Genomic DNA, 12,720 nt, shown 5'->3' with positions numbered 1-12,720 from the left:
CACCTGCTGGACCGAAGTGAGTAACGTAAGAAAACCTACAAGGAGAGGGAGTGAAATGCAAATAAATACTTTGAAGGGAGTTTAACGCAAGAAAACATACCTCGACCAGAAGGAGTTGGACGCGAAGAAAACATCTTGACAGACAGGAAGTTTCGTCCTACCTTACCTCCCTTCAGACGGAGGAAGACACTAAAGGGGAAAAAAACAAACGGAGACGTGGCTTCAAGGACTTGATGATGGGAGAGTCGGTTAGCATAGCAATAGTCGCGTGACTTTGTGAATGCGAAGCACCTTAGGAACTAAGCTTGTCGGGGCCTCCCGTCGTCACGGTCCATCATAAAAACGGGTATACGCCACAATGTGCAAATCGCTACCAGTCCGCTGAGAATTAAGAAGGCAATAGATAGCGCAACGAATAGCCGACGACTTTGTGGAGCAGAAACGCCCTTCCTTGCATGCCGTGAGGAACTGAAAGCGAGCATAGAGGGAAGAATAAGCACCACCTTAAAGGGCCACCCACCAGGTTTGACAATTTTGAGCTGACAAGCGCAATGCGTAGACGAGGCGCACATGATCACGTCTGCCAAAATCTGCAACGCTACACGCCGCAGAAATGGATCAAATTTCAAGATGAACGCTGCTCTCCGTCCCTTCTGCCGGCGTGCGCCCAGAAAATGAGGGCATGACGTGCGCGTATGATTGGCCCTATGTACACGGCAATGCAATGACGTTGGTTCTCTACGTAGACGACTCTGTTCTGACGTTTCAAACAGAGGCACGTGACGTAGCGAAAATATATTTAACACGACATGCGTAGTTTATGTCATTTTTTGCTGATTGATTTGTAGGGTTTAACGTCCCAAAACCACCATATGATATGTCATTTTTTTGCTTGAAGAGATTAATAAAGCTCTAGATAAATAATGAAACGCTATAAGATAATGTGAGCGTCTTTTTTTTTTTCATTTTTCTCCCGTGAATTGCAACGAGATGTGGGGCTAATCTGTCGGCGTTTCGCATGCGTTCGTGTCCCTGTGGTCAGCGCATCGAGCAGACGACTGTCGTGGAACGCTCCTACGCGTTCGCGCACTCATTGTGCTGATCTATTCTACCACGTCTAAGCTAGCATTTCCAAACCATCCCGCGGAAACAGGCAGAAGACCACAAAATAACGCTGGTCAACAAAGCAACGCCGTTCGCGTGCTAGGGGGTTGGACTCGTTTGGGCACGTCATGCGCACGTGACCTCTTGGTCGGATGCCGGAGAGGGTGGGGAAAAGATTTGGCTTGCGAATGCTACGCGGAGGAGCAGCAAGGGTATCGAGCTCGACTGCTCTCATCCTCGTTTCGCGCCGCTTCAAAAAAAAAAAAAAAAAACCCGTTTTCTCCACTCGTGATGAACCGATTAAAAGAATTTTTTGAGGCAAAATGTTCCTTATCGCACACCCAACAACTTCCACTAACTAAAATTTGGTATGTGGCCTGGTGAGTGGCCCTTCAAAGTAATCTGCGCCCCGACGCAGTTTGCCGACAATAGAAGCACCCTTCCTTAATGCCCGGACTCTGACTTGGCACCCGCTAGTGCCTCGTTAAAGAAATCTTTCAAGAAACTTCGACTGGTAACCCTATAAGGTCGCGAGATCAAATCCCGGCTGCGGTGACTGCATTTTAGATGGAGGCCAAGATGTTTGAGACCAGTGTACTAAGATTTAGGAAGACGTTAAAGAACCCCTTGAGGCTATCAAAATTTCCGGAGCCCTCTACTACAGAATCTCGCGTGATTATATCATGGTTTTGGGAGTTGAAACCCCAGATACTATTATCTCTCAAAGCACTGCACGTTTCAGCCCTCCCCAGGCTTCACCATAGTGGGGCTGAATAAACAGCCACCCCTTCCCAGTTTCTGTCCATACAAGCACCACCCACAACTACCGAAGTAGTTAAACAGCGCCAGAGTCCGCGCCAGTAATCTGCTCCCATAGAAACTTTGCACTGTGCAGAAGCATCCAAGCTATAAAGAAGGAACGGACAAAGAAGTCATGCAGGGTATGCCCATATCTGACGATAACTAGACCAGATTGGAGTATACACATCTAGTTATCACATCCCCGTCTCTGTATCGAATCCGTGCACCATGCGGCCACGCTATATAGAAGGACTTGAAACGCACAATCTACCTATTACGCACGACTCGCACGGAATGCCGTCTACTTTCCATCTTCCCCCTCGCAATCGTAGTGTCAGGAGATGCATTAATTTTGCACCCGGCAAATACTGTTTTATTTCCGTCAAAGCCCCATGTAAGAGTTCGCGCGATGCTCATAAAAAATAGCAATACCGTAACAGCACCGCATATGACCGCAATATAAAACATTTACGACTAAATGACCATTGTTTCGCAACCTTTATGACATTAAAACACGGCGGAAAAAGGATTGTTCCTCAACAGAACGAAGTTTGCGAAGTTCGACCCTTTTTATAAATCATTAAATATAAAACTTATGTGATCCCTTCTGTCTAGTTATTCGTTTCTTGGCCAATCCCTTTAGGTGGGTGTGGGCATACCCACATATAGGCAATCATCATCGTCGAACCTTTCAGACATCGCTCCAGGGGCCGCGGCATCGAAACGTCAATGTTTCTGTTTTTACTTGGAGTTCTGCGTGCGAGAACTATAGGATATGCATGAATGTGAGGCAAGCCACCGAATTTCTAACTCGCATGAAAGCGTACACAGCAGCGGCACATGTACTATAGCCACTAAAACCTGTGCGAGGACATTCTGGCAGTCGAGACATAGCCATTACAGCTTAAATGTCAAACAGTTGCGCCTAGCATGGATTCTGATATAATTCTCAAAACTGAAAGCGGGACAGCCAACCGTCAAGTACAAAGCGCGTCAATAGAGAAAAAAAAAAGTTCCATTTGTGAGCTATAAAACTGCGCACGAGCAGGCGTCGTCAAAAACCCATGACGGCGCGAAAAGCTTTCGCGTATGTGCTCACGACGTGACGTCACCACTTGCCATTGGTTTCAGAGTCCTCTCAACAATCGAGTGAGCACGGATTCCTTTATCTATACGGTGTGCGTAAATTTTGCGAATGCTCCTGCAACTGCGCGCACGAGGGAGACATACGTCGTTGATTCTACAGCCGAACGTATGGTCCGACCTTTTTGGTAACAAACTCACCGTTGAAATGCCAGCCGTTACGTCATTATCGCCGATACGCTACCCTACCCCACTGTCCTCGTACCCTTAACTGTGAGGTGTCAGTGCTCAATGGTTATGTAGCCGAGAAATTGCACCACGTCAGTCATTGCTTAAGACCCGACTGTGCTCGTTATAATTTCGTAATTTTTTTCCTCTTTTATCTACGAGTGCGGTATTACACGCACAGAGAAAACATTGTTTTTCGAACATTTAATTCTTAACGTAAAGAAGCTATTCACCCTGATTACTTAAATATCATTGAGTAAGTATATGTAATATAAAGCAGGAGGAGGGAGTTACAACCCTTTATGAATTTTCGCGCTGTGTTTGTGTGAGCACGTCCATATACAGGGTGTCCCATGTAACAATAGCCAGAGCTTAAAAATATACAGGAACACATAATTACGACTCGACCAAATGCATGTTCATCACCGTTACCAGGAGTTAGACCATTTTTTGTGTTCTCAAATATTGTTTAATTAGATATGTCTAATTACCTACCTTTTGAAGTAACGAAGATGTATAACAATTTGCAATGAGAAAGTTGTAGATCGGTTTGCAAATTGTCCAAATAGATAGTTTTAAAATTTATATCTAAGTATTAGTGCTTTTCTGCCAATTACGAATTCCCGCGAAATACAAAAAAAAATACCACGTGACAAAACCGCTCGAGCGTCAGTGCGCACGATGATTCTAGTGCTCTCTAACGTTCCCTGTACGAACGACACCGGTTCATGACAGCGACAAGCAGTCAGCGCTTATCGTTTTTGTGGCCGATAGCAAAACGTGTTCATTGTAAAGCCACCACCATTCCCCGTCGAGACAGAACAATGGGGCAATGCTATGGTTGTTCGTACGCGGAAAGTTGGGGAGCACTAGAATCATTGCGCGCACTGGCGCACGAGCGGAATCCTGGCCGTCCAGTGTGCACGCGACAGGGCCGTCAGGCTAGACCTGCCGGTCCCCCCACGAGGGAGTAGCCTGGTGACGCGTGGCAGCCTAAGCGTCTGCACTGGACCATAATGAAGTTGTTTTCACTCACTCGCTCACATGGTATTTTTTTTTTGTATTTCGCGGGCATTTGTAATTAGCAGAAAGACACTAATACGTAACAGGTATAAAGTTAAAAACTATCTATTTCGACGTTTTGCAAAACCAATGTACAACTTTCTCATTTTAATTTATCCGCCTTCGTTTCTTGAAAAGTTAGTTAATTAAACATATCTAATTAAAGAATATTTGAGAACACAAAAAATAGTCTAACTCCAGACAACGGTGAGCAACATGCCTTCACGCCATCCCGATAAATCTCCGCCCTCCACCACCACCAGTAGAAAAGATTTACTGAGCGCCAAATAAAAACAACGGAATTCAAGCAACGGATATTGTTTGCAGACACTCATACAGGAAATGAAGTCTCGCGTGGTATCGGCAAACACTTCGATCGGTTTGGAGAACATATCGGCGTTGACCTCTCTCGTTGCCACCAAAATGGCGACACACTGATAAAGGGGGGGGGGGGGGCGAAGCTCGCGATAAGCGAGAGTGGCTGCCGCCCTGACGAGCGGAACATTTTTTTTTTAATTCTTGCTTGCGTTCCGGTGAGGCCTGCCCGCGAGCTCATATCGCCACGAGACGCCCTGTTTTTTTTTTTTTTTTTTTTTGCAGCGCTTCCGCAAACTTAATGGCCGCAAGGTTATAAAGATGTGGTCAAAAGGCGTTCTGGACGACGTTACGAGCTGTATAAATTGGACAGGCCGATGGCGCATTCGGCCGGTCGTTTGAGAGCGCCCCGACTGCCTTTGAAAGTGGTTAAACTCAACACGTTGAAAGCTCTAGCAGGAGAACAAGCAGTTGCGCGGTCCGCCTCGGTGTCGCCCCGCCGCGGTGGTCTAGTGGCTAAAGTACTCGGCTGCTGACCCGCAGGTCGCGGGTTCGAATCCCGGCTGCAGCGGCTGCATTTCCGATGGAGGCGGAAATGTTGTAGGCCCGTGTGCTCAGATTTAAAGAACCCCAGGTGGTCTACATTTCCGGAGCCCACCTCTACGGCGTCTCTCATAATCATATGGTGGTTTTGGGACGTTATACCCCACAAATCAATCAATCCGCCTCGGTGTATCAGCGGCAACGGGGCTCGGTTGGCGACCCGAAAGCCACGTGCTCAACCCCGGCTTCGGCCGTAGCTCATCGATGGAGGCAAAATGATAAGAGCCCCACGTTACTGTGCGATCTCATCGCACTTTAAAATAGCACGAGATAGTCAAAATTTCCAGAGTCCTGCACTACGGCATCCCTCAATCGTGTCGGGGCTATAGACGTTAAACTCAAGATATTGATAATATATCGTAGCCCTAACGTAGTGTGTACTCAGTACAAGGACGAGGCACCAAAGTCTAAGCGCCAAAGGGGCGAAGCGGTCGCCCGTTTCGCCCCCCTCACCTCCCCCCCCCCCCGGATTCGGTAATACGCACCCATCAAGTCAACGCTGCTAAGGATTTCCCAAAGCACCAGGTTTTTTTTTTTTTTCCCTAGAAATCCACCTCGTTCAGGCGCAGATGCCGCAGCCGGAAATTGAAACCACAACCTCAAACGCCACCGCGTGACTGAGATGAAGATAAGACGCGACTGTAAGTGATAATGACAGAGATGATACGAAAAAAGAAGAATGGACCTATAGGGGGCTTGCTTCCTGCTGTAAAGCGACCATATGAACCAGTAGACGGCAATATTATACCATTGTTGTGCTGGGCTTTTACGCCCCAAAACCGCTATATGAGTATGAGAGACTCCGTAGTGGAGAGCTCCGGAAATTTCGACCGCCAGGGGTTCTTTGACGTGCACCTAAGCACACGCATTCTCGCCTCCATCGAAAATGCGGCAGCCGCGGCCAGGATTCCATCCCGCGAACTACTTGTGTTTGTGTGTACTTCTGTCATCTCCGTCTTAATGTGCGTTGAAGGCTTTCATGATGCCTTTCGAAAAGTTAATTTTAGCGCGAAAACTTGACACGATCACTCACACACGCACACACCCATGCATCAAACACACAGCGCGTGTGTTTGATGCATGGGTGTGTGCGTGTGTGAGTGATCGTGTCAAGTTTTCGCGCTCGAATTAACTTTTCGAAATGCTCTACCAACTAGCCCAACAACAAGTTCTCTTAGAATTTCATGATGCCGCCTAGCCCACTAAGCAATCCTCGTGAAACTTCGAGTCAGCATTCCCGCACATTAAGACCAGTGTGGCGGGTAAGGGATATGACGTTTATCTGCTGGCTTCACATAGCTTTGTCTAAGCGACAAGTTAATACACTGGCGCCACGCTGATCGAATCACCGCTGAAAACGTTCGCACATTTACTGACACGCATTACTTAAACGGGCAGTAAATTGAAGGAAGTAATCGGTTCAAATTGATAAATTTTGTTCCGAGAACTTCAATGGCGGCGATTTTATTACCACATAGGTTAACTAACAGAACAGAAAATCAAGGTGAGAGTTTCATTTTCGAATTTCGCGCCGAAATCTCGAATGACGTCCAAAATTTGAGAGGTGTAATCCTCTTTTTTTTTTTTTTTTGCTCGACCAAGTCTCCCAAAAATTGGTAAGTTTACAGGCCCCCTCGGAGGCCAATGCAATTCACTTTTACTTATTAGCGACTACCTATACGGCCATGTCAACGTCATTAAAATCTATGACGTCACGGCGTCTGATGCGGCAACTTTAAGGTGGCGTCGCCACCAGCATTCTCATTCTTGCGCACTTTCGCGGCCAGCGTAATTATTTTGGAATTGTGAATTAGTAATCTCATATTAGAAAAATCGTTTTCCTCTCGAGTATACCTTTAAAATTTTCAAGGCACCACAGATGCAAATAGTGATGACAGAAAGCGTGTGGGGGGAGAGGAGCAGTACCGAGAGCGGGCCAAATAAGCGCGAGCCCAATTTTGCCGTCTGTACCACCAGCGAAGAAAAAACACACGACAAAAAGAGACACGCGCCTGCAGGGCTTCCCGCCGCCCCCACAGTCGGCGAGACGGGAGCGACCGCAGCGCCGCCCTCCCCGGCCGCTGCCTAGGCGACGGCCGCGTGCGTCAGCCCCGGGGTCTGAGCCCCGCGAAGGACGCCGTGGCCTCGTGACCCGCCCGTCGACCCGCGGCGGGCTACGAACAGCGCCCGGCCGCCAGCACAAACACAACAAAGAGCGTGGGACGCAACACAGCGGGGGCAATCGAAGGCGCGCTACACAGCGAAGTCCCACATGTTGCCAGGATCGGGATTGGCTAACAATCACTCTCTTATTATAATTTAACCTTTCTCTCTCTAGCGTCTACCAACGGTGACTAGCATTATCTACATGAATAAGAACTATGTAGACATGATGGGTTGTCACGGCACTGTTGCTGAAAAGGGACAAGTACTTTTTTTGTTGTTGTTCGTAATAATAATATCTGCGGTATCACGTCACAAAACCACGATATGGCTATGAGACACGTCGCAGAGGAAGGCTCTGGAAATCTCGACCATTCCGTGTTCTTTAACGTGCCCAGACACCGCACAGTACACGGGTCACAATTTCGCCACCATCAAAAAGCGACCACCGCAGTTAGGATCGAACCGGTCACCTTCGGATCAGCGGGCAAGCACACCACCACTTTGTTGTGTTAGTGTCCTCGTACGAAAGTGCATTATTTGTGAATACTTTGTATTCTGAATATGTTTTCTGTATACAATATTTTTTTTTAGTATTTCTGATACGTTTGCCATCGCAGCATGGCTTTTTATCTGCGGGACTATGAGAAGTTCCTCGAGTCTAAAGGCTCTTTTACCCGCAGTTTCCACCATCGTTGATTGAAACGAAAGAGTATTATATGCGCGGTATCCTGTAAGAGGACGTGTCATAGGTTCTTCGGTTGATATATAGTTCTGCACAATTAATTGAACGCTGCGAAGTCCGTCGCTTCACCGCGTACTCGACTGCCGTCGAACTTTCGCAAACACTAAACGCTAACGCACAGATACAAATCTAGATAGCCGCCATGTAAAAGCTTTTGTTTGCGTTAACTCGCTATAGCACCGTGTGTATAGGTGGAATCCATGACACCGACGTGGCAGGCAGAGCTTTACATGAACGACAATGACTATGGAAAAGCCACAGTTCAACCTCTGCAGGTTGTTTTTCCGCGCCGCCGTACCATAACCCTGTGTTTTGTGGCAAGAATCTTGTCTGATGATAGAGTGCATCTCAACAATCGGTGTTTAAGTCAGCCAAGAAAATGTTTTGTTTTTCCTACAGTGATGCCGCACTGAAGTCTGATATAAGATGTGCCTCGACCTTTGACCATACCTGCAGAGCATCCAGCGACGATAACGGCTAATACGTTTCCAATGATACAAGAAACACCACACTGAAGGAATTAAGCAACAGCCTCCGAAAGCCTCGACCATTCGAAACACACACAGGAAACACAGCAAATAAAATTTACGCTCTAGCAAACTTCTGTCGAAGTCTCTGCAAAACGGCCCACCGCACTTAGTATGCAGCCCACAGCTACAGTGGATTTACTTCATTAGGCAGTTTTAGAATGCGCAGAGATTAGGCAGTTTTAGAATGCGCAGAGATATATTCGTTGGGTACGATACGTTTTATGCGAAACCTAACGTGAGTACTCAAAGGATAACTTATGGCGAATGCGCAGTGACAACAAATACGAAGCTTTGTGCGGCCTATCCTTACTGTCTACAAACATCTTCACAAGACAGAACACCTTTCTTGACTGTGGCACAGAATTACAAGGCCCGACGTCACAGCCTAGGAAATGCATTTTCTGTGTGTCCCGAACATTTAACACAGTCCAGAAAAGATTATGGTGCCGCCCAGGGAGCCTTCATAAAGGGGCACTAAAGGCAACTATTGAGTCAACGTTGATTGTCGAAATAGCGGTTCAGAAACCTTGTAGTATTATTTTTGTGCCAAGGATCAAGGTGCTTAGTTTGAAATAACTGTCATTTTAGTGGTCCGCATAGGGTTAGCGCACTTCAAATTACCCGGCCCCCTCAAGCGAAACGTGTGACGTCACTGTTGATGTACACGACGTTGCCCGGCTTTAATGCGAGGTCGCCGACACAAGTAGCAGCAGAACGGAAGCAGTGGGAGCCACAGCAGCAACAGCGGCCATTGAACGATTTCCTGCCATTGGCTCCGAGATGGCAGACGTGCTTGTTTCAAGAGGTCTCCGCTAGATGGCCCGACTTGTCCAGTTTAACCAGGCTAAAATTGAACTTTTTAACCATTCGCAGCATTCCCCATAGTAGCGTCCGGCAGTTCTTTTTTCCGTGACTCAAACGGAAACGGACAGACAGACAATGAACTTTATTGGGGTTCTAAAGGGCGACTACGAAAGTGCCTTGATCGCAGTGACGTCGAAAACGAACAAGCAGCATTTTATTACGTATCTTGATGCACGGAAGGTTCTTCATTTAGTGCAGCTAGTTCGATTACTAGTGATAAATTGTAGGCTCTCACTCCGACGTCATCGGGATCATTTCGCGAATGTCCTACTGCGGCGCATGTATTCTCGTGCATTTACCTTAATTCCTTGGTAAGTAGGGCACTGCTGTTTATAATATCGTCGTTTTAGACGTTGTCATACATTGAGCTTTCACTCTCACGTATATTGTTATTTGCTCGTCCTCGACCGTCACTCGGACAGACGACCCCAGCGCGGCTACTTTAAAAGCGATCGACCATTGCGTAAAAAGTGCGACTGGAAGACAACGCAAAAAAAAACAGAACAGCAAAAGCGTGCACCGGCAAGCAAGGCCGAGTTGCCCCAGGAGGAAACGACGGCGGCTCGGCAGGCCAACACGCGCGTTTTTGGCTTTTTGATTATTCCGAAAGCGTGGGTGTCCCCCACACACGAACGGCCCTCCTCCGCTGCCGTGCACGCCGACGAAACGCTGGCGTCGACGCAGGTTGTTTCGCTCAAACAGCCTCGGCTGGCTGGGTTTCGCATGCACGTGCGTAAGCGGTGTGAGGAGGTCGCGTTTTTCCCAGGGGAGCCAGCCACCCACTCCGCAGCGACGCGCCAGATTTCTGGGAAGGCAAAGCCTCCGCGGTCGAGAGGCTGTCGTGGGCGTTTTGTTCGCACGAAGCCTGCAAAACCCCCGCCGGCGATGCCCGGCGCGCTTCCGTTTCGGTGCACCGACGGCCGGCCGCTCGATGAACAAACAAGAAAAACGGCCCCTCGATGCGTGCGCGCCTAGAGTGGGGTGTTTTTTGGAAAAGTGCGACTTGAGATAGAAAACCGGCAGATCATCAAGCCCACGAAGGTATGACGTTAACTGCACTGCTATAAGTATCGATCGTAGTGATGATGTGAAGTGGACGAAAAGTCAACTTACCACCGCGCGGGGTCGAACCTACAACCTGCGGACCAACGTTACTCTACCGACTCAGATACGTCGGCGGTCCTTCCCTTGTATACACGTTATCAATTACTTTAGCGCACTCACAAGAAGCGTCTTTGTCATAGCTGTAGTTATGTTCACCGCATTGCAAGTTCGCTAAATACCAGCGTGACTGACTTATCGAGAACGTAACGAAAACTACCGTTCTCGCTAAAGCATTGCGTTGCAACCCAGAGTGCAAAAAATAAGACTCCCCCCTCAAGAGAGTTTTTTGGGGAACTTGGCGACGAAGAAGTGGATGCGTTTGAGAATAAACACCCATTAACTCGGCATTCGCGTGTGCTGCAGCTTGCAAGGATGCATTGTGGAAAAGGCAAAAAAATCCTCGCGCTGCGCAAATATACGCACGACCTACGCTGCGCCTACGAACAAGGCCAAAGCCGCGTGAATCGGTCGAGTAGGCCACTCCTGATACACCACCCCCTCAAGCTTCAGATCCGTTTTCGGGTTCGGCGTCGGGAACTGACAAATAGAGGCCGCGGTGACGACATGCAGAGTGCGTCGATAGACCCACCACTACCGATCCGGGCTTGCCGTTGTTGAAGCTCCAACTAGCACAAACAAACCGGGCCGCAAAGCGCCGAACGAAAGAACGCAAGCGAGCGCCGGGGAGAGCTCCTGCATGCCAGCGGATGCGAAGCCTTCGTGCGTGGGCTACTCGAGCTATTCGGTGACGCCGCGCGCCGAGCTATTCGTCCCAAGCGTGGGCGACGGCGCTCTTTTGTTGCAATGGGAGCGGATACGTGCGTCGCAGCGATGCGTTGTTGTAACAGCTCGGCTACTCCGTATCGCAAAGAACAATCGCGTGGCCCCTTCGCCGAAATAACACGGTCGAAGTGGACATGGTAGTCGGAGTGGCGACTTACACATAACCGCAGTTGCAGACTGCTTCAGCGACGCACGAAAGCTGCTTTTCCCTGTGTCGCTGTACTTTTTGCACTGCTCCACAGCGCATTCCTACCACCTAGCTCGGTTTTCCTTACTGGTTCCCTTCGTCAAGGGATGCAGCACCGCCGAAGTGCGTAACGTCAGCTTTGTGACGAATGAAACTCGGACTTCATAGGCGGCACGCTTGCAACGCGAGTACGAAGCAGAGATCGCGGCGTTATCGCAGAGTGAGCTGACCTGTTGCGGTGTAGCAGCACCATCCGGTCCTTGGCGAGCCGCAGTCGTGCCGAGAGCGTCTTCTTGAGCGCGGCCACGGTGCACTGCGGTTGCAGCTGTAGTTGCATGCGACCTCCCGTTGTGGTGTGCACGCTGATGGTGATGCGCGACGACGACTCGCCGCCCTCGGTCGACATCGTGGACTCGCTGCTCTCGAAAGACGTGCTGCTACGACGACGTCCAGCGCGGCGGGCACCTGCTCTTCGGGGGCCGCGCCTGCGTTGGCCCCGACCGACGATGCTGCCCACGCTCGGGTGGTATTTTTTATCTGCGCTGCTTCCGCCGCACGCTCCTGCTTTGTCGGCCGCGTGGGCGCGCGCGTTTCGGAACCGTTGCGCGCCCTGGCGACATTCGCCTTTCGCGAAGCGAGACGTGCGTGGTCCGGCTTGGCGGAGGCGTTTTAGCGAAACTACGCCACCTCAACGCATGCAAGCCGTCGAGGCAACGTCAAACATACGCCCAGAGCGCGCAAGTTGAAATTTGTAGTGACATCTATTAGGAAATATATAAAGCTAATTTGTGTTATGTAAATGTATTGTGACGACAATTAAGTTATTCTTTTTAAGCAGTGGGCGATGCTGGCAACACGTGCAGCGTAACCTTTTTTCCCCGTTTTTTTGTTTCACTATTCTGCAGCATTCGTGTGGGACTCGCGACAGGAGCCGCACCTTCAGTGCCTTCATACAATCGTGACGATGAGTTCTGGTAGTTCTGGCAAGCCGCCTGTCTGCGCTGACGACGGCACTGACGAAGTGCGTGGTTTTCGCAGACGCAATGCGACCGGTCAGTGATCTCGCGTTCGGTTGAGTGCAGCTGGTGAGTCAACCGTGAGCCTTATCCGCGCGTCATGCGGCGCGCAAATGCGGGAAACCCGCGGCT

General features: G+C 49.2%; 1 protein-coding gene across 1 annotated transcript in view; it reads right to left on the bottom strand.

The window, feature by feature from the left end:
- Positions 1-12,194, bottom strand: part of stx (ubiquitin-like domain-containing protein stuxnet) — a 32,358-nt gene extending 20,164 nt beyond the window's left edge. The window contains exon 1 of the mRNA XM_037432444.2: positions 11,803-12,194. Coding sequence (XP_037288341.2) covers positions 11,803-11,978 — 176 coding nt within the window. The 5' untranslated portion in view covers positions 11,979-12,194. The remainder of the gene's footprint in view (positions 1-11,802) is intronic.
- Between the last annotated feature and the right edge of the window lie 526 nt (positions 12,195-12,720).

This window comes from Rhipicephalus microplus, chromosome 10, assembly GCF_043290135.1.
Source record: "Rhipicephalus microplus isolate Deutch F79 chromosome 10, USDA_Rmic, whole genome shotgun sequence".
NCBI lineage: Eukaryota > Metazoa > Arthropoda > Arachnida > Ixodida > Ixodidae > Rhipicephalus > Rhipicephalus microplus.
The sequence above is the reverse complement of the archived record's forward strand: the minus strand, read 5'-3'. Positions and strand labels throughout refer to the sequence as shown.